Source organism: Apteryx mantelli, chromosome 2 (assembly GCF_036417845.1).
Source record: "Apteryx mantelli isolate bAptMan1 chromosome 2, bAptMan1.hap1, whole genome shotgun sequence".
In the NCBI taxonomy this organism is placed as follows: domain Eukaryota; kingdom Metazoa; phylum Chordata; class Aves; order Apterygiformes; family Apterygidae; genus Apteryx; species Apteryx mantelli.
In genome coordinates, this window is record NC_089979.1 from 168,776,851 (window position 1) to 168,803,322 (window position 26,472).

General features: G+C 41.2%; 1 protein-coding gene across 1 annotated transcript in view; it reads right to left on the minus strand.

Annotated features, from left to right (window-relative positions):
* Positions 1 to 26,472, minus strand: part of LOC136991350 (obscurin-like) — a 157,806-nt gene that overhangs the window by 34,410 nt on the left and 96,924 nt on the right. Inside the window, exons 61-80 of the mRNA XM_067292217.1 lie at positions 25,841 to 25,873; positions 25,637 to 25,735; positions 24,964 to 25,182; positions 24,572 to 24,638; positions 23,670 to 23,698; positions 23,227 to 23,361; positions 22,263 to 22,402; positions 21,336 to 21,536; positions 20,911 to 20,993; positions 19,989 to 20,162; positions 19,419 to 19,578; positions 18,920 to 19,036; positions 17,392 to 17,556; positions 16,480 to 16,638; positions 15,022 to 15,199; positions 13,646 to 13,759; positions 12,725 to 12,892; positions 12,353 to 12,455; positions 11,605 to 11,734; positions 10,341 to 10,446 (exon numbers count right to left, since the gene is read on the minus strand). Coding sequence (XP_067148318.1) covers positions 10,341 to 10,446; positions 11,605 to 11,734; positions 12,353 to 12,455; positions 12,725 to 12,892; positions 13,646 to 13,759; positions 15,022 to 15,199; positions 16,480 to 16,638; positions 17,392 to 17,556; positions 18,920 to 19,036; positions 19,419 to 19,578; positions 19,989 to 20,162; positions 20,911 to 20,993; positions 21,336 to 21,536; positions 22,263 to 22,402; positions 23,227 to 23,361; positions 23,670 to 23,698; positions 24,572 to 24,638; positions 24,964 to 25,182; positions 25,637 to 25,735; positions 25,841 to 25,873 — 2,580 coding nt within the window. The remainder of the gene's footprint in view (positions 1 to 10,340; positions 10,447 to 11,604; positions 11,735 to 12,352; positions 12,456 to 12,724; positions 12,893 to 13,645; positions 13,760 to 15,021; positions 15,200 to 16,479; positions 16,639 to 17,391; positions 17,557 to 18,919; positions 19,037 to 19,418; positions 19,579 to 19,988; positions 20,163 to 20,910; positions 20,994 to 21,335; positions 21,537 to 22,262; positions 22,403 to 23,226; positions 23,362 to 23,669; positions 23,699 to 24,571; positions 24,639 to 24,963; positions 25,183 to 25,636; positions 25,736 to 25,840; positions 25,874 to 26,472) is intronic.

A 26,472-nucleotide genomic window follows, 5' to 3' on the forward strand; every position in this document is an offset into this window, starting at 1 on the left:
GCTGAAAAATCTCTGCCTTGGCTTGGAAACAACACGTCTCCCCAGATTCAGCAGCACTGGCTTCCCAATCGTTGGCTCATTAATCTCTGTCTGGAGCACAGAGATTTCGCAGGGTTTGTCTGCCGTATGGCTCTGATCATCACACCCATAGGTCTCACCTTCTTCAGGAACATAATCTTCAAGATCCTCCAAAGTTAGTACTTTTCCATTGTGGGTTAGGATTTTGCGGTCCCGGGTGCTAATGTCATCTGTCTGTAGTTCCTCTGGTTCATCAACTATAATGACATTATCCTCTTCCGGAAGCATATCTTGCGTTACTTCTGGTACCTCTTCTCCAGCAGGCCAAGACGCGTCTAATTCGTCTGCCTCTTCTTTAACCTCTGCACTCATTGGTGAGAACAGAAGTTCAGGCTTGTCTGCAGCAGCTGTCTCAAAACTGAAGACCAAAGGCTCACCCCCACAGGCAAGCAACGGGGAAGTGACTTCTGAAACATAGTTAGCACTTGTTTCCTGAGTGTATCCCCTTCCTTCAGTTCCATAATCGATAAATGAATTGCTTCCTAGCTGTTCAGATCCACACGGAGAACTCCTGTCTTCACTGCTGACTGGAGGTCCTTCCTGATCGGTTGCATATGCCGGGGCTGGATATCAACATCAGAGAGACTGTCTTTGGGCAAAGAAGATTTTGGCTGTTCCACTAATTTATTGTTGGAGTTGTTTGTGTTTGGATCATCTTCTGGGGAACGCCTAGGCCTAGAGCTGGGAAAAGTGAATGTTAACACCCCCGAGTCATCTTTTTCTTGTTTTGCTGGGGAAGACCCTCTTCTCCTCATAGGTTTTGGTGATTTTTTCATCTTGAATTCAATTATTTCTTCGACTTCAACCCATTTGGGCTTTTGCTCTTCCACCTGGGTCTCTATGACGATATCTCTAGCTGCTGCTCCTTGCCTGTCCTCTGGTTCTGTTACAAAAAGCACGGGGACAGCAGACTTTGGCGTTGCCTCCTGCTCGTGTCTGTGGACTGGCTGTCTGATCTTTGAAACATAAACTGGTTCTGGAGTTGGCTCCGCTCTTGGCGAGCGGGAAGGCGAATAACCTGAAGAAGGACGTGCAGGAGAAACCCTTCCCTTTTGTCTTGGGCTCTTCACCACAGTGGTTATTGTTTCCTCTCTGATGACAGAAATGGTTGAAATGGAGTTGGCAGGAAGACAAGACTTTTCTGGGAGCCACACTCCGTGTCAGCACATGCCATGGTTGATCAAGGCACTACAGTGGTGTTAGTTTTGTAAGCACTTCAGCTTGTTGTGAAGAGCGTGTCATTTTGGAAGGGGTACACACCCACACGCACACCCACACGCACACCCACATGCCCATCTCCAGCTTACTTTCTGAATCAGGCAAAACCTCAAAGCCATTCCTCCCACATGGATCCAAGTGCCACTAGCCTCCTTGAGTGCATGGACACACCATGAGTATGTCCAGCTGGGAAATGTTCTTCTGGATGCTGCTATATATCATTTGCCTGTGTTGACCATTTGCTATGCTACTTCGGACCCATATAGCAGTTTCACCCGAAGATCTTCAACACTCAAGGAGTTTAATCTTTTCCTGAGTCTTCTTGGCTAAAACCCCAGTTTTATCCAACTTAATGGCAAAATGCCCTTTATTTCAGAAGGGTCAGTAGCTTACCCCTCTTTTTTAATAAATGTATCTATCTATATTTCTATTTTATTGATTAAAACGAGTATTTTGAGAGGAAGTATTATCTGTGTTTCTGAGAAGCAGAGAACTGCATTTTCACACACAGAACAGTTATATTAAAAGGGCATTAAGCATTTGTGGAAGCCAGGAAAAGAGAGTTAGAAGATTTTCCTGCAGAAGTCACCCATGCCAAAATGTACCTGTTCTTACTTGCCATAATATTGTTATTGCAGACACAGCCTGATCCTGCTACCAGCAATTGATACGGGAGCACCAGATTGGTCTGATATGCATGATAACTATTTCTCAGAATAATTCTGTTGGTCTTTCTTTAGATTTCTGGGGGTATCCAAAGCAGCTGGGATTTCTCAGCATCCCTGTATAGATATACACAACTTCTGCTCCCATCCCAGGACAAGCTGGGACTTTAAGTGAGCTAGAGATGAAACTGCATTAAACGGCTTTAAAATTTGGGGACAGGAACGTCTGTGAACCCAGACTACACTAATCTTAATTTACATGTTTAACACACAGGTTTTCATACAGATTTTTCAATGTTTTTTTCACGGAAAAAGTCAAAGGGAAAGATGGTATTTGCTTTGGACGTAGATGGAAGCGGATGCTCTACAGCAGAGGTAATTGGTTCAGTGAAAATAACAGGTAAAGCCAATTTTGTTTCTGTGTTGAGATTCTGCTTCTAACTCTAAGCCACAGAGAATAAAAAAAGTGGAATAACTAAAGGATAAAAAGACAGTGGCCTGAATCAAGAAGGAACATTTACGAATCAAAATAGCTGCTTTTTCATTCCTCTCTTTCTCTCCGTTTCCTCATCAACCTCATGCTCTAGTCTGACCACTCTGCCACTGAAAGCCAAGAGCTCTGCTCTCCAGCCATCTCTGCTTTGGCTCCAGAGCAGAGCTACAGGGCAGGGCGGAAAGAGTCCTTGTGAAAGGACAACCTCTTTGTCCTCTTGCCATTGTCTAACCAGGCTGGAAGACAAATTGTCTTAGAGATCTTGTAACCTTTCTCATTTATCATTCTCATCTTTGGAGACTAGACCCAGCCTGGTATTGTCTTCTCCTATGGAGACCAGACTTCTTTTCACTGTCAATCCATCCCTTTGAGGATGCAGTAAAGTCCAGGACTGGATCAGCTACGGTGAGACTATCTTTAATCCAGAGCACTCCCTTCCCAGAACTGCTACTGCTTCACTCTTTCCTCCAAGTTATCAGCACTTTTCTACTCCTCCAGCCCACGTTGGGCTTGTCTGCTGTCTGACTGCTACAGAGCTTTAAGGCTTGAAGGCTTTTTTACAGCCTTTATAACTACCATGGTGCCATTTTGAATTACATGAGAGTAAATCACTGCTGAAAAAGATGAGAATATAGCTGCACTAAAGACTTTGTTTTACGTTGCAAGGTTAAAATGCTTTTTTGGTGTGTTCCTAAGGTCTAGGATTTGCATATCTAGACTTTGGTCACCCCCGTCTCTAAATTATTCATGAATTTATACTCTGCTGGTAAAGTTTCAAAGCTGCTTCTGTTGCTCAGCTTGCTTCATTTGAAGGAGAGCTGAAATGTGCCCTTTCACACTCGTTCCCAAACTGTATCCCATCACTGTCCCACTTCAAGCTGAGGTCCACTCTACTGAGTTCATGACCCCAGAGCAAAAGGAGGCGAATTTCTGTTGTTTTGTGATCCTACTCATAAATGTACCAACCTCCCTCGGGGCTGCTAGGAGGAGGGACGTGTTCTTATAGACTGTTAGCTCAAAATGGGCAAAGGGCACAGATAATAACTAATAATCATCATAAAAAATAGTAAGAGATGAAAGGTAGAGCCGTTGCTTAAACATATCTCAGCTGTCATTTCACGCATCCTCCTCATCACTTAACAAAGGTTAAAAAAATTTAAAAAACAGTCAACTATCAGAATCATGTCAAAGTCGAGAAGTGGTTGTAGCAAAGTTATGACTCTTGTGGGAATGTGTCTCCCCAAAATATCATTGCATAAGCACCTTTCACCATTAGGATGTGGTCTGTATAGCTCTGCTTGGAGGCCTAACATGGAAAGACAATGTCCCCCTTCCAGCACATAAAACAATTCTACTACGTATTTATTTATGATACTTAAGAAGATACTGTAAGATTTCAATGGCCGATTAGCTTCTGGTCTACATATGACTGAGAAAGTACTCATTTTGCTCTGATTTATCTTTATATATTACAGGCACCCAACATAAACCAGGCTGAAAGTATCCAAAAATCCCAAGTCGCTACCAGGATGATACTTCATATTAGAAATATAGACCCACAGAGAGGAGAAATGCGCAACATTATTAAACTTCCTCCTGCTTCATCATAAAAGGCTTTTCTTAAGAATTTAAAACAGGAAGCAGGAGGAAATACTCGTAAGCTATGAGATATTCGTTGTATTTGTGCATCTTTTGAGCGGGCAGAGCTCAGAAGCAGCTTCCTTTCAAGACTGGGACAGGTCCTGCCTTTCTCGAGCTCTTATGCGACTCCTGCAGGTTTCACTGTAATTTATTCTCACATAATATCATAAAAAAACTGGCCCAGGCTGTGTCTAACACCAGTGTTGCTATTTTTGGAAAGGGACGGTAAGATTTTTCAGCTTGTGACTTTGCGTAACACAAAATAACATGAGATCTGGTGGGATGGGAATGAACACACTTGCATGGCCAATAAACACAAGCTTGTTATTGGATCATGCATAGGCAGCAAGGCAAAACACAGAAGTTACCAAAAAAAAAAAAAAAAAAAAAAAAAGTCAGCACTTACATGATGATGGTTTTCTTGGGCACTTTAGTCTCTTGCTCAGTGACTACAAAGAAAACAGTATGAACAGCATGGGGTTAAATAAGGCAAAAGCTGAAATGATTAAATTAACTTTTTTAGTTAATCAGAATAAACTTGAGTGAAGAAAAACACCTGTACCATCCCATCCATGCTTTCTGTGGTTACTTCCAGCATCACCTTTCGTGTTTCTGACCAAGAATGAGCATTCAGGGTGCTGCCTGAATAATGAAGAATTTAGATTTGCACAGGTTTTTTGTTTTGTGGCTATCCATATTGCAAATACTGTTTTTTCTACCATGAGATCCTGACATTTTTGTTTGAAACATCAAAGCTAGAAAACAAGGAGGGGTTTTTCTGCCCCTTTTTTTTTCCCCCTGTAATAAGATGGTGATGGTTTAAGAAACATTGCTATGGAAAATCCTGGAGAGCTGAAATCCTTTAAGCTGCGAAGCTTTTATCAGAAAAAGAGTTGCCCCAAAACACTCAACAGTCAGCTTCCAGGCTTTTGCAGACTAGATGCAAACCCCATACTGATAACAATGAAAACTAAAATCATTATCATCAGCACAGAAAAATCAGCATCACAAAATCCCTAGGAAATCCAGGGGCAGCTTGGTAATATATTTACGTCTACTGCAGCTGGCTTTTGCTATCATTTACAATTTTTTCTAGCTCTTGTCTCATAAAGAACTGGAAGTTCTTGAGGCATATCAAGACCAAAAAAATAAAAAAAAAAGTAATGATTTTTCATACATCTCTTAAAATGGACATTTTAAAAATAAGAAAGGTAACATTTGAAGGCTTCATAAAGATTTTCAGCAGTTTCCCAACCTATCTGCTGGCCTAAAATTAAGGCACCATTTGAACCAGACTGTTTTGATTATGTTCTGAACAGCTGAGTCTATTTGGGACCTAGGAAAAAAACAGCAGCATGACCCACTTTTTATTTAATTCTAAGTTAGTAAAGTTCCTAAAAAAAATTAATTTAATCTCAAAGTGTTTTTCCAGCAATTGTTTTGCAATCTTCCAGACCACCCTATATAGTAAATAAAATTTTTAGTTGGTACAATTAAAAGTGAAATGCAGCTTAAACAAAAAAAATAGAAGAAATCTGTTTGCAGTCCCTAGTCTTTCTCACTCTGATAACAGCTATGGCCATCAAAAAAGTAACATTTACCAAACTTGCTATTGTGCTGTTTCCATAAAATCATAGTTATTGCAGAGGGAACTTGTAGTATCTGTGTTTTCTCTGATAGAGCTTATGGTAAATGCTGATGTTTGCAGTACTGGCCAAAAACTGCACTGACTGGAAATTAAAAATACTTACAGTATTAGATATAACTTAACTTCCAAGGGCTCTCTGCTACCACTAAGTAAAACTGGAAATCCCACCATGACTACGGAGAATTTTGTGCAAATATTGATGTTAATATCTGACCTAGAGCTTGAAGTTTTCTTTGCAGAGCCTTGTCTTATTTACGTGTGTACAAATCTGGAACAAACCCAATAGACTCAGGCATGTCACTCCAGAGTTACGTAGGTTTAAACAAAATAATCTGGGGAATTAGAGTTTATCAGGTAAGTAAAGGACAAGATTGTTTTCAAATGTTTATCTCTGAATGCAAGTACAATATAGCCTTTTTTACCTATCATTAGATCATAATTTTAAAACACTTTAAAACATCTCTTTTTAATTATGAAATGAGTATTGCTCAGTGATGGAAGATGAGCTGAGCGCTCGAATAACTCACTGCACCCAAGTTAGAAATTTTCACTGAATTTTTAAACCTTTAAATCAATATTGTGCAACTTATACACAACATAACTTTTAGAAAATCTCATCAAATAACGTAACGAGATGAATCCATAAGCAGCAAGAGAATCAGTCCTGCTGTAAATAGGGCATTCATTAATTTGATTACATACATAAACAAAGGGCTTTTAGAGGGTTGTTTTAACAGCAGCTACACGTAGCTGATAATTAAATATGTATTTAATGAACTTCCTCAGTGTCTGTAAGAGGAATTCTCTTGCATGCCTTGCTTTATTAATGCCTGTTCTTGCCGTCCATCCAAATGACATCAATTGCAGTATTTCCATATGCAGCGGATGTCAAAGGGATTCAGTATGCAAAAGTTCAGCAGCCCTGGGCACGAGAAAGCTGTAAACGGCACAGAGTAAAGGCGTCCTGAGGACCTGCAGTTTAGTGCATGACAGAGGAATTTTATATGTACGACCCAAGGTATGAGAGAGGATTTAAGCAATCCTATGTGAAGGACAGAACCACACGAAAGTAGGATGAGAGTAATTTGGGTTGCCTCTTCCGAGAGAAAAACACCCTGCATCGGTTTTTGCACCGGATTTATCATTTCAACTTGTTTGAGAGCATTTTAGGAAAACAGCTTTGCAAAGCAGGAGCTCCTGATAAGCAGGTTAAAAGCTGTAAGCATTAGGATCAGCCAGTGCTTCTGCAGGACCAGACTCTTCTTTGGTTAATGCATTAAATGATCGACTCACAAGTTATGAAACATTTAGGGTAACTCTGAATGAAAGTCGACTCTTGGTGGATGTGAACGGATGAAATGCAGTTTCCAGCACGGCCCTTACTACAAACTCTACCTTCCACTTTCTCCCCTCACAGAAGCCTAAATCTATTTTTCCTTTGCGGAAACCACAGGAACGCTGCTCTGCTTTCACCCCTCTTCTGCTACATTTCAGTGCTTAACGTGCGATGGCCGATATATTTAATCCAGCATCAACTGCTGAAGCTATTTTCAATTTGAACAACTTGTGGACACACTGCAGTTTTCTAAATTGCATGAAAGAAATGTCAATGTTTTGCACTTTCTGGAAAGGGAAAAAAAATGTTTCACTCTTGCAGTGACCAAGACGATCCTAAAGACAGACTGTGCTCACTCACGTTATGCACTGAAAAACATACGACCAGCCAAAAATTGAGACTAACCAAGAACGATAACAGAATAAAAGCAATGAGGAAACTATCCTAATCATCACCCCGACCAGGGAACTTTAAAAAGGTCAGGGGGACAAACTCATATTCCCCATTTCTTCAGTAAGAGGGTAGCACTAAGAGATACAATGTCTCTCTAGCTCTTAAAGAAATGTTGTATTTGAAAGCCTCAGAATATTTAGCTTTATCCTGCGAGACCGATATTACCAAAAGTCGGAGGTATAAGGTCCTAAGTAACTTGTCCAAAGCTCTGCAAGGAGAACTAAGGCAGAACTACAAAGAGATTCCTGTTTCCCTGCTCTAAATGGTATATTCTGGGCATCTCTCTTCTCTAAGCTTCTGCTCATCTCCACTTGTGGTGCCAACCCATTCCCTCACCATTGACTGTCTCGTTGTACGGCCAGGACATGCCAGCCTGGATGAGAATTCAACACCTTTCAGGAATGCAGGACTTTCACAAGTTAGTGAACCTGGCGTACTCGATCACAATGTTAATACGTTAAAAAAGGAATGCCAGAGCCACCGCAAGCCAGCCCATGTCAGGACAGATCTGCCGTATGCAGATGAAGCAGCAAGACGGTTGCCCACAAAGCACGTACTCAACTTGAAGTCAAAGAGATGGATCTTCTTTCAGTTACTTTTTTTTTTTTTAAAGTGTCTAAAGTCCTTCCAATATCCACCAAAAGCGGATTTTTAAAGCAACTCTCCATTGACTTCAGCGCAGCGACCAGGCGTACCTGAAGGCAGACCTCCGCGTTTCAGGCTTGCAGCCTGAGTTGCCAGCTGCTCACAAAAGGGATTCCTTAGTCCAGTGGTTTTCATCCTTTTGGGGTTTGGTTCTTCCAGTGGGTGTCCAAATTCCCATACCGTGAATTTAAATCTAATGACAACAGGTTTGTTTTGCAGACTCATGGTGACGGGACATGAAAACCCTGCCACTGACTGCAGGTCGGGGCCTGTAAACCACTGGACTAATACGATATTTCAAATTGTGCCCATAGGTTTTGCTCAGCATAATAAACAGCACAGAAAGACAAGAGACGAAAAACTAAAATAATTGCAACTGAAGCCCCTTGGGGGCCTCAAGAGGCTCCAGCAGTAACCACTTCATAGAACCAAGGAGAAATCAGGTAAAACTTAGACCCACTAAGGTCTAGCAGGTGAGCTACAAAACAGACACAGTATTACTATTTTCTAATGGAATAATACCATGCAGCAGTAACGTTGTCTTCTTGGCGAAGCTACCAATAATCCTATTTTCAAAAATAGAAAGGATTATAAAGATGGAAAGAGAAAGCCTCCGTGAGATCCATCTGTCCTCCTTTTCTCTGCCAGATGAACCTGATTTCCTCGATAGCTAGATCGAGGCTGGTTCTTGGTTGTCAAGAAAGCAGCAAATCGGTCAAGGTCAAGGCCTCCTCGGTCAAGGGCATTATGCCAGATTCATCCCTGACGTGATTCTGTTCAAAACAATCATCTTGTCTCATGGGTGAGCCTGGCTCAGCACTACTCTTTGCTCCCTTCGTCCTGAACCAGCTCGCTCTCGATTCCTCTGCGAAGATGAGTCATTTCCTTCCCTATAGCCAAGTCTGGGCAACAGCACAGCACCGATCACAAATGACTTCCTAACACTTCCACAGCTTCCAGGCAATCTCCAGATCACGTTTCTTCAATCAACCTCACAAAATCTTTTATCGCTGTGGGTATTACAGCATATGAGTAATTCAGGGCTGAACGTATATATTTAAAACCCCGAGAGCTGAGCAATGCTTCTAACGCTGTTTTACAACCCTTGTTCATTTTTATAACATCTTCTGCCTCCGTACAAGAAAACTTCATCAAGACATGCTGCCCTAACAGTAATTTGTCTGTGTTCCTCTACGTCTTGCGTGCAACTTATTTTTCTCTCTTTAGGTCACAGCAAGGACAAAGCATTCAAATACTTCAAGGTTTATCCTACTGAGACGGTTACGGTATTGCTGTACTAACACCATTCTCCCTGCAATACTTTTGAACTTCTGATGGTTTTCTGATAAAGGACTACAAGGACAGTGCTTGTGCCCATGCCCAGTAGGCCAAGCACACTTCTAACTAGTATCAGCAACCAGCTTCCCATGTCGGTGAACAGTCCTTACTCAGATGAAGCCTCTCATCTAAACTCAGTCTGAATTCACGCTGAATAAGAAGATAACTTCAAGCAGTCGCACCGTAAAAGTGCTAAGAAAGAGATGCCTCACTGGATGGGTGTAAGATCAGTCCACATCACCCTATCAATTCAATTGGAAAAAAAAATGCAGAAAAAAAGGGAATAGGTTCTACGACTATGTGGGGTGTAATACCTGAACAGCCCTTGCTAACGGGTGAAGTAATATTGCTCAGGACACACAGCTATTAGTTCTGCTTTCTCAATCATTCCAGATGCTGCTCAGTGGTATTTCAGGAAGAGATCACAATACACCTGCAGCTTTACTTACAGGACCCTGGTTTTTTGTCAGCAACCCTTAACTCATGTTCTGCCAAACTGACCCACACCTTTTCAAGTACTCCAACGGGAAGAGAAACATTTTCTTGCATTAGTGGCGGTGTGACATACCCTTCACTTGCTCCTCTTTTTCCATATAATGCACTTTTGAGCATTATATGATGAAGCTGATTTGCCAGGTTTAGAAATCAACAGATGGTGATGGCTGTAGAGCTGAGCTGCAACATACCCATGCACCTCTCGATAGACATACAGATACATGTACACCGACAATCAACATGGATAAGATGGCAAACATATTCGATCCTCAGTGAGATGGTTTTAGAGTAAATCACTGACATACTCACAGAGCTGGTCAAGGATCATACCTTCTATGGTAATGGCTTGATCTCCTCTCCTCTCCTGAGTCAGGGCTGCTGCACTGTGGTGGTAAAGGTCTGCTCCGCTTTTCGCTGACCCTAATCTGTTCACCAGCTAAAGAGAATCATGCAGTACTGAATAAAATGCAGGATGGTTTTATACGATACAACTCTTCTATACGATACTGCAGCTAAGTTAGGAAATTCATTGCAACTCTCAGCAGAAAGGGAGGAAGACGTGACCCCAAAACCTAAGCTAGGGTCTGAATGAAGACGTTGCTGCTCAGTGGAGTTCATTATAATGCTTTAGCACAAATGACTCGTGCACAGACAAGTTACAGCACATAGGCTAACCTACAGTTACTTGCAGGTCGCTCTGCAGCCTGTGGCTCTGCCCTGAGGTGGCTCTATCTCCACCAACAGACACATATTCCTATCATATGCCATTTAAATGGTAGTCAAACAGGGGTTTTTGTTTATCAGCCATTTGTCCACCAAGTCTTATTCAGCCCAGGAAATAAGGGATTTGGGGATCTTAGCTTACCACAAATGCAAAGTAATGTAATTTTGCTAAACTTTTAGTAGAAGTCATTAAATTATATCAGATTACCTAGCAATTTATGCAGAATAACTGAAGCTGCTGTGAGCTAAGAGCCATTTACCATCGTTCAGCTGACCCATGATAAGTTCATAAATTATGGTCAACTGTTATTATACCTGAGCCCTGAGAGCTTGTTTGTATTTTATTACAATGAATGCATAACTTGTGACTAACTTTTAAAAGATTTTTTTGTATTACATTTAAAATATTTTAATCTCTTAGATGCTTCCAGGTATACTTTTTAAATAAACAGGAATTCCAGTGGTTTTCACTTGTATTGAAACCTAATTTTTTCTTTGGGGTTTGGATGCTTTCTTTGCAGCAGCATGAATCTGTTCTTAATTTAAAAATGGTCCAGAAACAAAACTTCATGTCCAATTGCTCCTAAACTTTGCACAGAGGTAGCCCTAGAGGTCTGGATCTGTCTTTAAGCTCCAGAATAAGCTGTTCTTATTTGAACAACCAAAATCTCAGATCAGAATATTCTGAAGCTTTGGGATGATCACAGACCAGGCCCACTTCAGGAGAACCTCACTTTTATGATGAGCTTTTCTGACATGACATGCAACAACAATTAATCAGCCACTAATCTCATACAATCTCTCCGAGGAAAAGGAATTCTCCTATTTATGACATGTCAGACAGCAGATCTTTACATCTCTTTGAACTTACTTCACATTCATAGTATCCCATATCTTCCCTGGCAGGGTTCTTGATCACCAGGACTAACATGCCACTCCGTGGTTCACTGAAAGTCTGGTATTTACTTGTGTCCAACAGCTGCGCACCATCTTTGTACCACCTGCATGGGGAAAATACTGAATGTAAACCAGGAGAAAATATGCAGTGTCAAGGAGTCCCCAGCTCACTCATCCACCTATCAGGCCAGTAGGCAAACATCTCAAGAGTCAACCATTAGAGAAAAGTCTGGATCCCACATTGGCTTTAATTTACTGGCAGACAGAGCTACAGATAGATCACACATGGATACTTGTACTCATCAGGCCTATGAGATACCGCTCAAGAAATCTCATTAGCCAATGCAGGGAGCAGTGGTCCCAATCCCGAGAAGCTATATTGAGCTTTTTATCTGAATACCCCAGACTGGTTGCTGATAGAATCAACTCAAGTGTAGGGCAGGGAACATGAAGGATTCATAAAATGTTGTCAAGGCATTAGATCTGATACAGTCCTATATCAGGTATTTTCTGTAGGTGTTTCTTTTCAGGTGCTTGCTGGAATAAATTGCATGAGAATGCCAAGAAGGTTGGGACCAGGAAAAGCCAGGATTGGGATGGGGACAAGCTGGAGGACACAGAGATGAAGGGTTCATAACCTTGAAGGACAGGGCAGGAGACTGTTCTGACCACCGAAAATGGGAAAAGAGAATTTGTTCCAAAGCGACTTCTAAAGAACTGACCTGATTTGAGGCCTAGGTGCTCCTTCAATAGTACAGGTAAATTGAGCATCTTCGCCGTCAATGTAATAAGCATTTCTAACCTTGTTCACAAACCGTGGTGGCACTGCAAAGCAAGGATAAATGTAGCCAACAGCTGGAACTATGACAACACCCTGACAGATGCAAGGGATGTGTCCCTGACCAGATAATTCTTCCACACAAGACCCTAAAGACCCCATTTTCTAGGAACAATTCACTACTGTACCATCAAAGAACTTTCTCAAGGGAGTATACTGCATATATTATACCGAACTTCTTCATTGCCTTAATATTCATGTTTAGGGGATTACATAACAGACCCCTTGGAAACAATGCATCTGTGCAGGATTTTACCTTGAACAAGGATCTTTCCTAACGTACTGGTACTTCCAGCAGGACTGGAAGCAAAGCACATGTACTGTCCTGAGTCACTGCCTGCTAGGTTGTCCAAGATCAGTGTGCACGAACCATCAGGATCTTCTATTATAATGTGATGGGGATCCACCTCCACTGGCTTCCCATCTTAAAGACACAGGGGGAAAAAAAAAAGTCTTAGTAAATAGTTTGGTATCAATTACGTTTTCTCCCTAGGAATTGCATCCAGCTCTTTTGTCAGAGGTCCAAGAGCTGTATTTGTTTTCTGCAGCTGAACCTGGTAGTTGAGCAACGAGCTCATCCTCCTCCAGCTCTCTGCAGTACATCCTGTGAACAAAGCACTGCTCCAAGTCACACTCTGCTCTGTTGGGGGATCTCATTCATCATCAATCCTCATTTAAAAATGAAACTCTCCCAAAGTATGTGCTGTGCAGTTGAAGCTCTTACTTGCTACCAAGTGCAGTAAAAGAAACACTTATAAAGAGACTGCAAGCACGCAGAACATATTTTTACGAGGTGTGAACTTATTGCAAAGCTGTTTCCCCTGCAATATAGTTACGCTGAGAAAAGGAACGTGTCCACAGAGCTGCCTGTGTTATCACATAGAAGGGTCCGAGCTAGTGTAACAAGTTACTCATTTCCAAGAAGTTGTTTAACTGCAACAAGATGTGGCTTCGTAGGGACTTATCTGCAAACCTGAAAAGCAGGGTACATTAAGTCACAGGCAGGTCCATGCTACTGCAGCTTGGTTGCCTAGTAGCTAACTTCTTTAAAGCCAGACTCAGGTGTCTCCCAGTGATCAGCTTACAGATTATCCACTGACAACTTCACAAAGAGCAATATGCACAGAGCACAGTCTTGGAATACGCATTTCGTGGCAATATGACTTGCTGCTTATACCTTTATACCAGCAGACGGATGGCTTGGGAGCTCCTGTAACTTTGCAAGCCAGCTTGACTGTCTCTCCCAGCTCAGCTGTACAGTCTGCCAGTTCTTCCTCAAAGTCCGGCGGTACTGAAACATCAGAATAAGCATGTCAGGCCTGAGGAGGGGGCTCCGTCCACAGAATGCCTATTGCAAAATAAAGTAACAATAGGCAGAATTTTTGCAGAACTGTGAGGTTCAGAATGGGAACCAGAAAAGAAAATTTTAGCAAGTAATGACTTTCAAGGTGACGTGCTGTTCTTGCTTATTTGAGAATAAGTTGAGCCTGCCAAAAGTTGCTTGTTGGCTTTAGAGATGGGACGTAAAAATCCTGGATTTGTTGCTGATCTGGAAGTATTTTAGGCCATGATTTTAATAAGCACATCCATTATTCAGACACCACACAGCTGTCACAGTTAAGTTAATTCCCCAGTTAATGTGCACCGCTGATAACGAAACCAATATTCTGTTGCTCTGTATGCAGCAAAGTCTATGCTTTGTTAAGAGACTTTTGATTTATTCCTACCACAAGAAGCTATGTAAAATTATTTTGATAGTCTTCCTAATTAGAACACCGCACTAAGAGCTTAAAAATAAACTGCCCAGACTTGTTTTCAGTGCATATACACCAAAAACAGATCTGTTTCAGATTTCTAAGAAGCCAGACTGACTTATGCAGTAAAGGACATAATTTCTAGCTCCTATCTGGACAATATGGATTTAATATCCTCCTGATAAATTCTGCGGACACAAAATTGGCGTAGTATTAAATGACAGTGAGGATGAAGCAGCCTGGATGACAAAATAAAAATCCAAAGCAAAGCCATGTGTCCCGATAAAACAAAGTAAGCCAGAACTCTGGAATGGAGGACTCAATACCCAACAAAATCACACTGGTACCAGTAGGTCTCTGGGTCAGGTCTCGGGACTCTTCCCACTGGAGTCTGATGCTTTTCATGGAGTGGGACTGTGGTTTTGTCCCCAAATTCTGTCGTCAGTTACCCTTCTGCAATCCCTGCCAGATCAAATGCCTCTCTAGTGCCAACTCTGCAATTTGTTAAAACTTCTAAAACACACTGTTGTCCTATGCTGACAAAGATGCCTGCCCCAGCTCAGGTGAAGCAGCTACGATCGTTCCACCTGAAGCACACTCGCTGCCTAGTCATGTGAGTTGTTATTTATGGCAGTCTGTGATGTGACTGAAGGAAAACCTCTAACCCTAGTTTAGTTTTTGAGGTGGCAGATGACCCTAGAAGGTTCTCTCCCTCCTAGCAACAAAATCGCCTTCCTGAGTCAGGGAGACATCCCCAAGGTAGCACTGGGAGGTTCACGCCATCTCGGGCTGTACTCACTCCAGACAGGCTGACTGATCCGCTCCTGGATGCCACAGATTTCCTTCACCCAGGAATTCTTGATGTTCACTGTACGCGCCTGAAGGAGGTACTTGCGGACTGAGTCTTCTCGTTCGTGCCAGATTTCAAATGCCCGGTCATCTCCTTCCACAAAGTCATTCACGTCTATGTTGTTCAGCTGTGTAACAACAGGAGCATAAGAAAGTCAACACCTTTTTTTTTTTCTTTTTACTTAGAGATGATTTTTGGCCACTACCTCGCTCCCCACAGTAATCCCAGAGTTCAGGAAAGTTCAGATCTGGACCTAGTCTTTGTGGACCACAACCATCTTCAATAAAAGTTTAAAATGGAAATAACTATTTGACACCAGCAAGTCTCCTGCTTCCAGAATATATTCCCTTCAGTGGACTTGAGTCATGCCTAAATCCCATTAAAGTTATATTAGATGCTCCAACAGCAAAAGGGGAAATAGTGATAATTTACACTGCTTTTAAAGATTCTTCAGACTGCACGAGCGATGCAAAGTGGCAGTGGCCGAAGAGCAATCAGGATTTCTTTGCAATCCTTTTTCCAGTATACCTGGCTTTCCGAATAGCAAACAGACATTCTCCCATTTTCCGTCTGGGAGTAATTATCACATTTCAGGAAAACAACAGCCAGAATTAAAGGGTATTCCAAGAGCACAGCACTGTTGGGCTGACATCAGCACCAAGGAACACCACAGTCGGGCACTACATGAAAAGAAATTACACAGCAGTTGCACTCTGGACAAAGCGTCCTTTTTTGCAGGGGGGACGGGAGGAACAGCCTGTGAATATCAGTGATGACAGTGGTAAGTATTTTTAGAAGGCCCTGACTGGGGCTAGGTCCAGAAATCCACTTTTTTTTTTTGTTTGTTTTAACTGGAGCTGAGCATCTAATGCCCTAGGGAAACTCTATGTGCAATTTCGTACAGTTTTAATCTGGGCCCTGAATTTTTGAAGATGAGTTGGTCGCATTGACTTCTAAACAGGAATTGGCTTCAGGAAAGGACGTAACCAGCAGAGAGGAGCTAGTGGAAATGTAGCATATAATTGAAACAACGTTTTCTCCAGTTTACTACCAACCCTACAGACTGCGAATACCAAAGATCTACGAACTCTAGCAAATGCTATAGACAGCACCCCAACCAAAATTCACATCAATTTCATGTAATTAATTAACACACTTTAGCTGTAAACTCATTGCTGCACAGTAAAAATCTGCCTGGGCTTCTGATGATGTCTGACATGTTTCCAACAGTGCTAACTGAGGGATTTGGGGACAGACAGAGATTTTACTTGCGCTTCACAGGCTTTCAGAAACAAAGACATAGTTTGAAAGAATTAGTGAAATGTTCTAGTTTTAGATGACCAGAAGCTGGACATAAAAGTCCTCAATGACAGAGAGATGCACTAGGTGAGGAAGTAAGGAACAGACCTTCATTATGTTCTTGAAGATGTAACTGTACGTGTCTGTTTTCGTGTCCCGCTTTGGTTTGCAGATCACTATATAATTCTTGAAGAGGAAGACATGTCTTTTGTGTCCTTTCCAAGCCATTCTGGCTCCTGGAGCTCCTTCCCACACAATGAAGTGGCCCTGATGGGAAAAAGAAGGAAGACCGCTTAGCCATAACTGGAATAATTACCGCGGTGGCTCACCATCATCTTCCAGCCAACAGATAACAAATGTTTACTGTTACATCCTCATCTTAAGCACTTTATTTTCATTACAACACAGCAGATTGTTTCTAATGCTAAGGGTGATGCATGAGACTGACAGCACTGAGACATGGGCACACAGTGGTCATCACTACATTGGCCTTTAAATGATATTCTTTCCTGTCAGATAAATACAGAACTCAAGTCCAGTTGTCTCAGGTAGGCAGACTCCTCCAGTACTGATACTAACGGAAAATTTATACTGAAAATGCCTAGTGAGCATCTAACTCCTCAGCAATCAACACAAAAAACCCCACTGATGCCAGTAAGCTCAGGAGTTGGACCATGTACCTGGCCCATAAGGGGAGAGAAGGGGCAATAAATAAAATGCTTAAAAATCACATATGGACCAAACCAAATCTCCTCCTGTCGGGTGAGTGGCTCGCAAAGGCAAATAACTACATTATGTGTGAAGTGGCCCATAAGCTCTGGTACTTCAAAACTTCATCAAACCAGTAGGCCCATCTCTCACATGCACAGGGATGTGTCACATATTGAACAATAAAAAAGGCAATAAGGAAATACTCTGTTCAGATATAATTCATAAAGGAGCTTCTTTTAGGACCAAAGGCTACTTGGAAATTACTGAAGGCACATGCAGCAATAAAACTGAGTGAGAAATTCCAAGTACCTGTCGGATAGGTTCACCAAGGCTTTCCAAGGTCCCTGGATAATTCTCAATGAGCGAGACATGGAGGTTGTTTTCCGCTCTTCGGGTGAGTGCAGATACAATGGCATAAGCCTGCTCCAGCAAGGCACAGTTTTGGCTATTTCTTGCTTTGTTTCGGATTAATTCCTGTAGATGAATGGAGTCGATGTTACAGGGCAGATGTTTCTTTTTAAAAAAAAGGGGCAGGGGGGAGCATTTCCTTGATACCAGAAGAGGTTCCCAGATATCAAACTGTCCTCTAGCTCTTGCATCTGAGCAACTTTTACCCCATTCTCTCACTGTGTGCTCTTTAGCTACCAAATCCTCTCTTTTCCAGCCCATTCTGGGGCCTCCCTGACTATCCATCCTAGCTTTTCCCTGCACCAATTGATACTGAACAAAGACAAAGCTGAAGCATATACCAGACATGCTTCAGTGACTGAAAAAATAAATAAATAAATAAAACCCCCAAAGCAATCCTAAATGTATCTATTGTATTTGTCTTGCCCTTACCCTGCCGATGATACGAGGCATGCAACTCATGTGGCAGTGCTAAAAACACAATAGATATTTGGTAAAATTAAGAAAGGATGGAAAAAATAGGAAACGGCATTATTTCTTCTCACATTTGTTCCTACTGTCCTCTCTCAGCAATGGCGACATGGGAAGCTCCCATGCTCTCTCTCATTTCCAAGAGACCATTAAAACTTTGGTGTTTGTGCTCAGGGGCAGGGGTTCAAAATTAGAAAATTAATTTGAACCTTCTTCAAATGATCCAAGTTAGAACACGTAACAATTTTGGCACTTTTCCAATATTTGGATATCCTAATGCTATTTCCCATGAAAAATACTATAAAAATGTTATTTTGAAAAATGTTTTTTTGTGGTACGGGCCAGAACCTGAAACTGTAGGACAGATGAAAGCTGTGAGAGGTGAAACAGTTCACGACGGTAAAATGGTGTAAAGCTTTTCAGAAAACAGAACTTTGTCTAATCTTACCATAATGTGTATATGAAATACAAGGAGGGAACTGCTAAGTCAGTATCTTACAGTTTGGAAATTGCTTATTTTTATAACAGATCTGTTGCTGAGTGTGTAGCAATTTCTCCTTGTTATGGATATATACATACATACATATATATATATATATATATATACACATGGGTGTATATGTATGCACATATCCATACCTACGTGTATAAACATTTTATGTGTATGTGCATTTGCGCGCGCACATGTACATATATTTAAAGATCATTCGGATAAAGCTTGTTGATCTTTATGGAGTTGGAAACTGTGAACCTCTCCCTGAATTCATATTTACAGAACGCTTTAGAGATCACCATCACTGGTCCAAATTACAGTCCTTCTCACTCAAGCATCTTTCAAGCGGAGTTACAACAGGATGAACGCAGAGAATATGAAAGGAGAATGAAGTCTTCTTCCTCAGAGGCTACACCAAGCAGAACATAAGCCTATTAGATAAAAGTGTGTAACAAAAGCTCCTACCTTGATAATAGTCTGATACTGCTGGATCCTATTTATGGGTTTTTCCAGGTAGTGCTGCAGTGGTGGGACAAGTGGCTGCGAAGGATCTTCCGTAGCTAAAATTTCATCTGTATATCTCTAAAGAAATATATACAAGAATGAGGAAAGATTGAGATAAAGTTTTAGAGAAAATAAAATTTAGAGTTTGACTTTTTTATATGACTAATAGCATTTCCTCAAGTTCCTATATTTAATATAACTTTCATCATATACTGTTAACAGTGACATAATCATGTACATATTCATATCTATATAATCTTTATAATATTCATAAGGACATACTGATTGTGTCTACTAGGAAGAGCTAGACAGTAAATACAAAACTACTGTATTTGACAATGATTTCCCATGAAAATATTTAATAATCCTCTTTGGGATCATATTTGAATTAATGCCTATATTTCACGATACAGTGGGTTATCGGATGCACGTTCGGTAGGTACTTGGGCTACTGTTTTACCTTGTAGAAATCCTGGACAGCTTTGCTGACAACAACTGACTCAGCCTGTATCCGCCCCACCAGGTACTGGATGTACTTATCAAACTCTGCCTCGTGCTTAATAAAGCACATGGCCACGTCATCATCAGTGTCACATTTCTGCAAGTCTCGGAGGTAGACACTGCAGAGGGGAAAAAAAAGACCTCTGAGGATCAGGTGATGGAATAAGGCTAGCACACCGTCCCAGCAGCCAGACTTTTAAACCAGGCAATCTCAGGTTAATACAGATTAAAGGAAGGACTGAGGGAATGAAGGATATTGCCGTGTTTAACACTTCTCAATTAAATTCACTCAAAAGGGTAAGAAATAAGCAGGACATGAGAAGTCTTGAAGCCCTGGGGACTATTACAGGAGTCCCAGCCCTGTGCTCTGACTTAAGCAATGCCATCATATCTCATCCTAAAATGCCCATCGACTCTTTTACACCCCAAAACTGTCAGTGCTCCACATCCTTTATAGCCTCCATAGTTACTGTAGCTCTGACACCAGGTACAGAAGCTATCCTTCTGTCTCAAATGAAGAGATGCCCACCTGGAATGGAAACGAGCAATATCATCGATGTTTCTGAAGATGGTGGATTTCTGACTGGAAACAGCTCCTGGGACGTTGCGACAGGTCTCAGTGTACTTGAGGTGATGAGTCTGGAAGAACTGTAAATCTTGAATGTAATCCTCTTCTGAGATCAGCAACTCCTGAATAACAATGCTGAAGGGGAGACAAACAGGTGATAAGAAAGCGCAGAACAATCAGCACAATTATTTTTGACATGTCTCTAAAACAGAGATGAACATTTGGTCAGAGGACTCCTTTGAGTAGGTTGACTAGATCTCCCTGGACTATAAAGGGATTTTAGACACTCTGCTTACAGATAGGCACCTACATTACAGACATGTACAGCTGGGCCAGATGAAACTGAGTGCGAGCAACAGGAGGACCTGTGCAGAGTAGACAGCAGCAACTTAGATGGCACGTTATGGAACCAGCAAGATGTTACAGAGGCAAATATCTCTATGACAGCACACTCAGTAGTGCGCTGCACTGCAAGGGAGTAATACACAGCTGAGCAATACAAGTTTGTAGCTGGTCTTCCTAGAGCACTTCCACTCCCTCTTTAGACATCGTGCTCAAATCCAGAGCATCCCAAAGTACAGAGGTACTTAAAAGAGACAACACAAGTTTAAGATTTTTGTGAAATCGGAGAGCCTCCAGAAGGACATCACGGAAAATCCTCCTTTCAAGCCCACCTTCCAGTATGATTTCAATTGGCTGAAATTTTTCCAAGCTGAAATCACTGGCAAAGCAAAAGTTGCGAGAATCAAGTGAGGGAAAAGGGAGATGGCAGGCCTCAGTGATACAGAAAGGGTGACTCAGGAGGGACCTAGACACCAACATTCATGTTAGTTCAAACAGCAGCAAGGCTAAGCGGTGCCTGTACAATCCGACAAGTGCTTACGTCAGCTTCCTTTTGTATTCATCTTCAGAAACGCATTCTCCAGGGAATTCGGGAGCTTCTGTTGATCCCCACTCTGGTGACAACTACAATACAAGAGAAAGGACATGTTATTCTTCTCGGTTAACAGTGCTTTTGCCAATACGCACAGAGGAATATCCCTCAAAGACCCCTAATCCCTCAGCAATCCCTAATGCAGCAGTGTGAAACTTCTTTCTTGCTTGCTGGAGACTGATTAGGTCTTTCAAGCCCAGGCACCCCTCCACACACACAAAAACATAGTCTAATCAAAACATGAAAAAGCCCCATCATGTTACAGACCCCTTCAATGACCTCCTCACCCTTCACTTCAGTTTAGAGGGATGGCTCTAAACTGCAGGAGAAAGAAGCAATTTTACATGAAAAATAAACATAGGACGATCAATTACCTTTAATTTCTTGTCCAGATAAGCTGGAGATACCCAGCCCTGTCGGGAGGGGCTCGATTTTGTGGGTTTAGTCCTGACTAGCCACTTCAGTGGATGAGCTGAATCAAGGACTTCCACATATTGCCCTTCCTTCAAAGTGATGGCCTCCTTGTCAGGAGCAGCAGGCACAAAGTCAGCGGTGACCATGTAGACGTCAAAGATCTGCACGCATGAAATGACAGTTATTTTGAGCTCTGAAAAGGGAATACAATACCATACCGCCTTCAGAACCTAAGTGTGCTCATCTGCGTTTAATGTTTTATTCTCCAACCCTTGTACGGCAGAGAATCACTGTTTACTTTTTACAAGGTGGCAAACTAAGTCTCAAAAAGGCTCTGGACATATTTTCAAAACATTCTGCAGTATCTTGGATTTACATCATGAAACAGTGAATTTTGCTCCCAAGTCAAAACAAACAGTGGTCCTGAAAATGTCAGAATAGGTCAACATTGCTAAAGGTTTAATTTAAAAAAAAAAACTGTTTGAAATGAACACCTAAAAAAGTTCAGATTTCCACCAAATAGTCATTTTTCACAGGAACAACTTCTCAATAAAATTCTTCTGACAAACTCTATCTGAGGCTGCAGAAAATCAAGCTCTGACTTTCTGAAGCTAAGCCATGAAAAAAAGAAACAACTGCTGAATAATGGCTCTGTTTTGACCATATTGACTTGAACAATTTGTTCAAGATCACATAGTGAGCATCAGAATCTTGTTCTCCAGTGCTAGGTCTGTGCTCTGTATCACAGGGCCCATACTTAAATACCAGTCTCTACTAAAGTGAGATAGATCTCATAAAGTAGGATGGAGATCCTTAAAACACAAGCGATTGAGCATTCTAAATAACCGTTTTTCCTGGTATTAAACTTGTCCATAAAGATAACATACCTCCCCTCGGGAATCCCCATCTTCAGATTCAGAGGAGGACTCCTGAGCAATGGATGAAGGCCTGGATCGACCATGGCGAGGAGATGCAGAGGGAGTTTTGGATTCATCGTCACTATCTGCACCTGGCACTCGAAGTGTGGCTGAAAAGCAGAGCGACAGGGAAGTGTGAAATGCAGCTCTTGTATTTGAACATGAGTCAGATCTATACTAACTTTTAATTTAATAAAATTAAATATTTGCCGAGAAGAGAACTTGCGGCATTTAGTGCTATTGCCTACCAATATTTAGGACTGCATAAGCAATTAGAATGCTTTAATGCATGAGGTTACATGCTTATCGCAGTAAAAATATCTGTACAAGAGGTATGACTTCATCTTTGCTTCAAGATAAAATCCTACTACAAGAGAATCAATCTACGATATACGAAACAAACCGGGATTTTTCATTTTAATTTAACAAATCATTAGTTCACTGCACAGCTATACACACAGTTTTCAGCCTGGACTTGATTTTAAAATCCCATTGTGAACTACAACTCAAATTAAGATGGGGAAAGCCTGCAAAGCAGGATTGCTTTCAGATTCAGCAGTGATGCATTAACTTAACAACTCGAAACACCCAAGATGCACAAAACACACTTCCATTTTTACAGTTGCCCTCCACCTCAAGTTCACATTTACTCCTGCTTATTTAATTAAATACTATATGTTTAAAAAGAACATTAGCCTTGTCAGTTTATTTTAAGAGCTTTTTTTTTTCGTTCAAAATTGTGGATGAAGATGTAGCAGCTTGGATAGGTTCTGGCTAAAAATTCTCAGACCTAAACATTCACAAATACTTATGCAGGATGACTGTCTCAGAACCCGCTTCACAAATCTCACTGATATTTAAAGATCAAATGAAACCTAAAAAGAGCTTGCATCATTTTCTGTATTACTTCAATTGCATTTGCCAGGTCACTTACCTTGACTTATTTTTGCAGATACCATTTCTGAGATACGGGAGGTGAGTTTCTGGAAGAACTCTTCTGTCCCAACATCGGCTAAGGAAACAGGGCTTTGGGGTACACCTTCTTTACCAGCTACACCATCAAGATCTCCTGGGAAAGAAAGAACTTTCTATTAAGCATGCAATACTTCACTGAAAAGTCAGCTTCTTTAAATAACAAAAGCTTCTCTAGAAGGAAAGTCTAATTTTCTTCACTTCTCCTGCTTCTAAACCTGTGTTTGCTCATATTTCCTCCAAATAATTCACCCCTGAACAGAGACCAGTCCTGAAAAGTTCCAATATTTCAGGAACTTATAAGAGGAAAAAGAACAAAAATAGGTGGTGATAATGAAATATGTAGACAATCCGAGCTGCAGATATGGAAGGTAGGAGTAGTTCATATAAAATAGCTTCTCTTACCTATTCTTGCTTCAGAGGGATGAACAGCTCTGGAAAAAGGAAAAAAAAAAAAGAGTAAAGCAGGATTAGAAGTTAAAATGAAAAATCATGGCAATTTGGGTGGGATTTATGACCTTTAAAAATTATTTATTTATATCAGGCCTTTAAGGAAATAGAATCTGAGCGCTTTTTTTTTTTTTTTTTTTTGTTAACTTTCAGAGAAGGATTAGGACATCTGAGCTTGTTTACGTGAAGAAACTACTACAAAGTCAGCAAGGGTATAAATTTTCATAGTACAAGCTATCTGCCCTAAATCTCTGCACAATGCTGTCAGTACACAGGAAGCACGAGGAAGCTCACTCCACTTTCACAAAGCAATAAATTGCATATCTCCAAATATGCCTAATAAAGGCCAGGTACATCCATGTGCGAGATTGCAGTGGAAGAGCTGATTTCACACTGGAGCTTTCTTCATAGCAAATTCCCCGTGCAGACAGTCCCCCAAATCAGCCATAAAACTCGAATGTTAACAGGCAAGCTTGATGCTTTAATAAAATAATGTTTCAGTTGAAAGCTACCAAGTTTTATCAAGACTGTAGCAAACAGAACATTTGTAGTGTAATACCGGCTATAAACCCTTGGTAAGTACAGACTAGTGCCAATTAGGCCAAGTAGGACTAATTTCCTCTGGTTTTCACTTAAGATCCTTTTGTAGGCAATGGAGAGAGAGACAGACGGACATTTCCAGAGAGCAAACAGACCCTTAGGAAGGGAAATTCATCCTCTGGGAGTGCCCATCGCTCTCCATTGGCTCCAGAAGTCCGGTCAAGTCTTTTAGGCTGGATATATTCTAGAAGTGAAAGTGTGCTTAAGTGGATCCCACTCTTCAGAACGTGCTTCAAGCTGGGCAGAAAAACACTTACCCCAGTGTGGTCATTATGGCTTCTGATACCATCACGCGCTCCTGGGTCAGAACTTCAGCCTCTTTCACTGCAAGATCAGGGTTTATCGTTAGAGGACAGAAAACAAAGAGTATTTTTTTATGTATTTACTGTGGGGCACATTTTCTGGACATGGGTTCCTGGAAATACCAGAGTAGTGAAGCTGTCCTGCTAGCAGCTCCTGACCCAGGGCACAAACTCCCACTCATATGATGCAAACACACTTCATTCCCCTCCCTGTCCATACAGATGCATTTCTCCACCCTGCTAGGTTACGATTTGTGTCATTTCCTTATCAGTCACATTTATTTTTCTCTTAGCCACTGCATGAAAGGCAACGCAGAAAATGTGCTTCTACTACAAGAAAGACTTACCATCTGCAACTTCTAGGGTGGCAGTGCAGATGGACTGGCCAGCCTTGTTGGTAGCAATGCACGTGTACGGCCCACTGTACTTCTTCTTAACATCCAACAGGATTAGACTGTGATGCATGTTTGAACTGGCGAGTTTATACCCAGGAGTGTCGGGTTTGATCCAAAGGATGTCTTCCTGAGACTCTTCTTTCAGCCAAGTGATAGTTGGCAGTGGATATCCTAAAGGAAAACGAATACAAGGAGCTCTAATTTTCCTAACAGTGTTACTCCTTTCTTACAAGCCTCAAGAGCCATGCTGTAATGAACGCTGCTTTTGACCTGTTTTGTGATCCTTTTACAGCAGTAACAGTCACCATATACAAGGAAGGAACACATACCTTTCTACAGCACACTCCTCTAAGGACATTAAAGCACTGTATAAAACCAGTTAACCAACATATCTTCGTAAGACTAGTAACTATTATTATGCCTGTTTTTATAGATAGGAAAATGGAAGTGAAGTTGAGTTGGATGCTTTGCTATGAGGCACATGAAGTCTCTTATAAAGTCGGGACTAGCTCCCCGGACTTCAGATTCAATACGCTAGATCAAGTTACAGTGAATTGGCCCAAAGAGAGACAAGAATGCGTCATGAAACTATGCAATTTAATTGTTATGTAGCTAGACCACTTACCTTCAACTTTTACAGAAAATGTGATGCTTGCACCTTTCTTAACCTTTTTATTAGTAAATCTTTCCAGGAACCTTGGTGGTATCAGCTGCTCATGGGCATCTGAAAACGACATTATTGGTGAAACATGGTTACACCTTCTGTGTGAGTTGAGACTACTGAAAAATTTCCAGGGGTTCTGTTACCATCTGCTATGGAGCCTCTCACCTGTTTCTGGTGGTTCTTCTTTCTCATCAGGTCCTGTGAAACAGGGAAGAAAGACAAAACTACAAATATGTTTCTGTCCATGAGTTTCAAAGAAAAAAACGTGATTCCAGGGGATTACTAACCGCAGGACACACTGCACAGAAATATTAGTTCTGTTAAAATGTTAGGCTTTTTCTAAAGTATATTTATTAATAAAAATGTCAAGAATAGTCATATAGCATGGGAATGGATTTTGTTTCAGTTTTCCATTACTAATATTACACACGCTTATATGGATAATTTTCATAAACTACAACTCATCCCTACCAAGCTCACCTAATTAGTAATTCCAGAAGAATTATGCTAATAAATACAAATACACATAATCATCTCTGCAAACACCTACTTCCACAACTCTCAAAATTTGTTAGTATTGCTGCAGTGTCTTACTGGAACAGCCACAAGTTTGATTCGCAGAAGGCCCTCAGTTTTAGTAAAATTAACCGTTAAAGTTGGTGAAGTTAGGCAGGAATGAAATCTATGTACTTGAGACCACAATCAGGCCTTGGAGAAGCGACATGTCTAACCTTAGGGGTACACTGTAAACTTACAGGTGAACTAAGAATAAGATACATCATGTTTTAACCACAGAC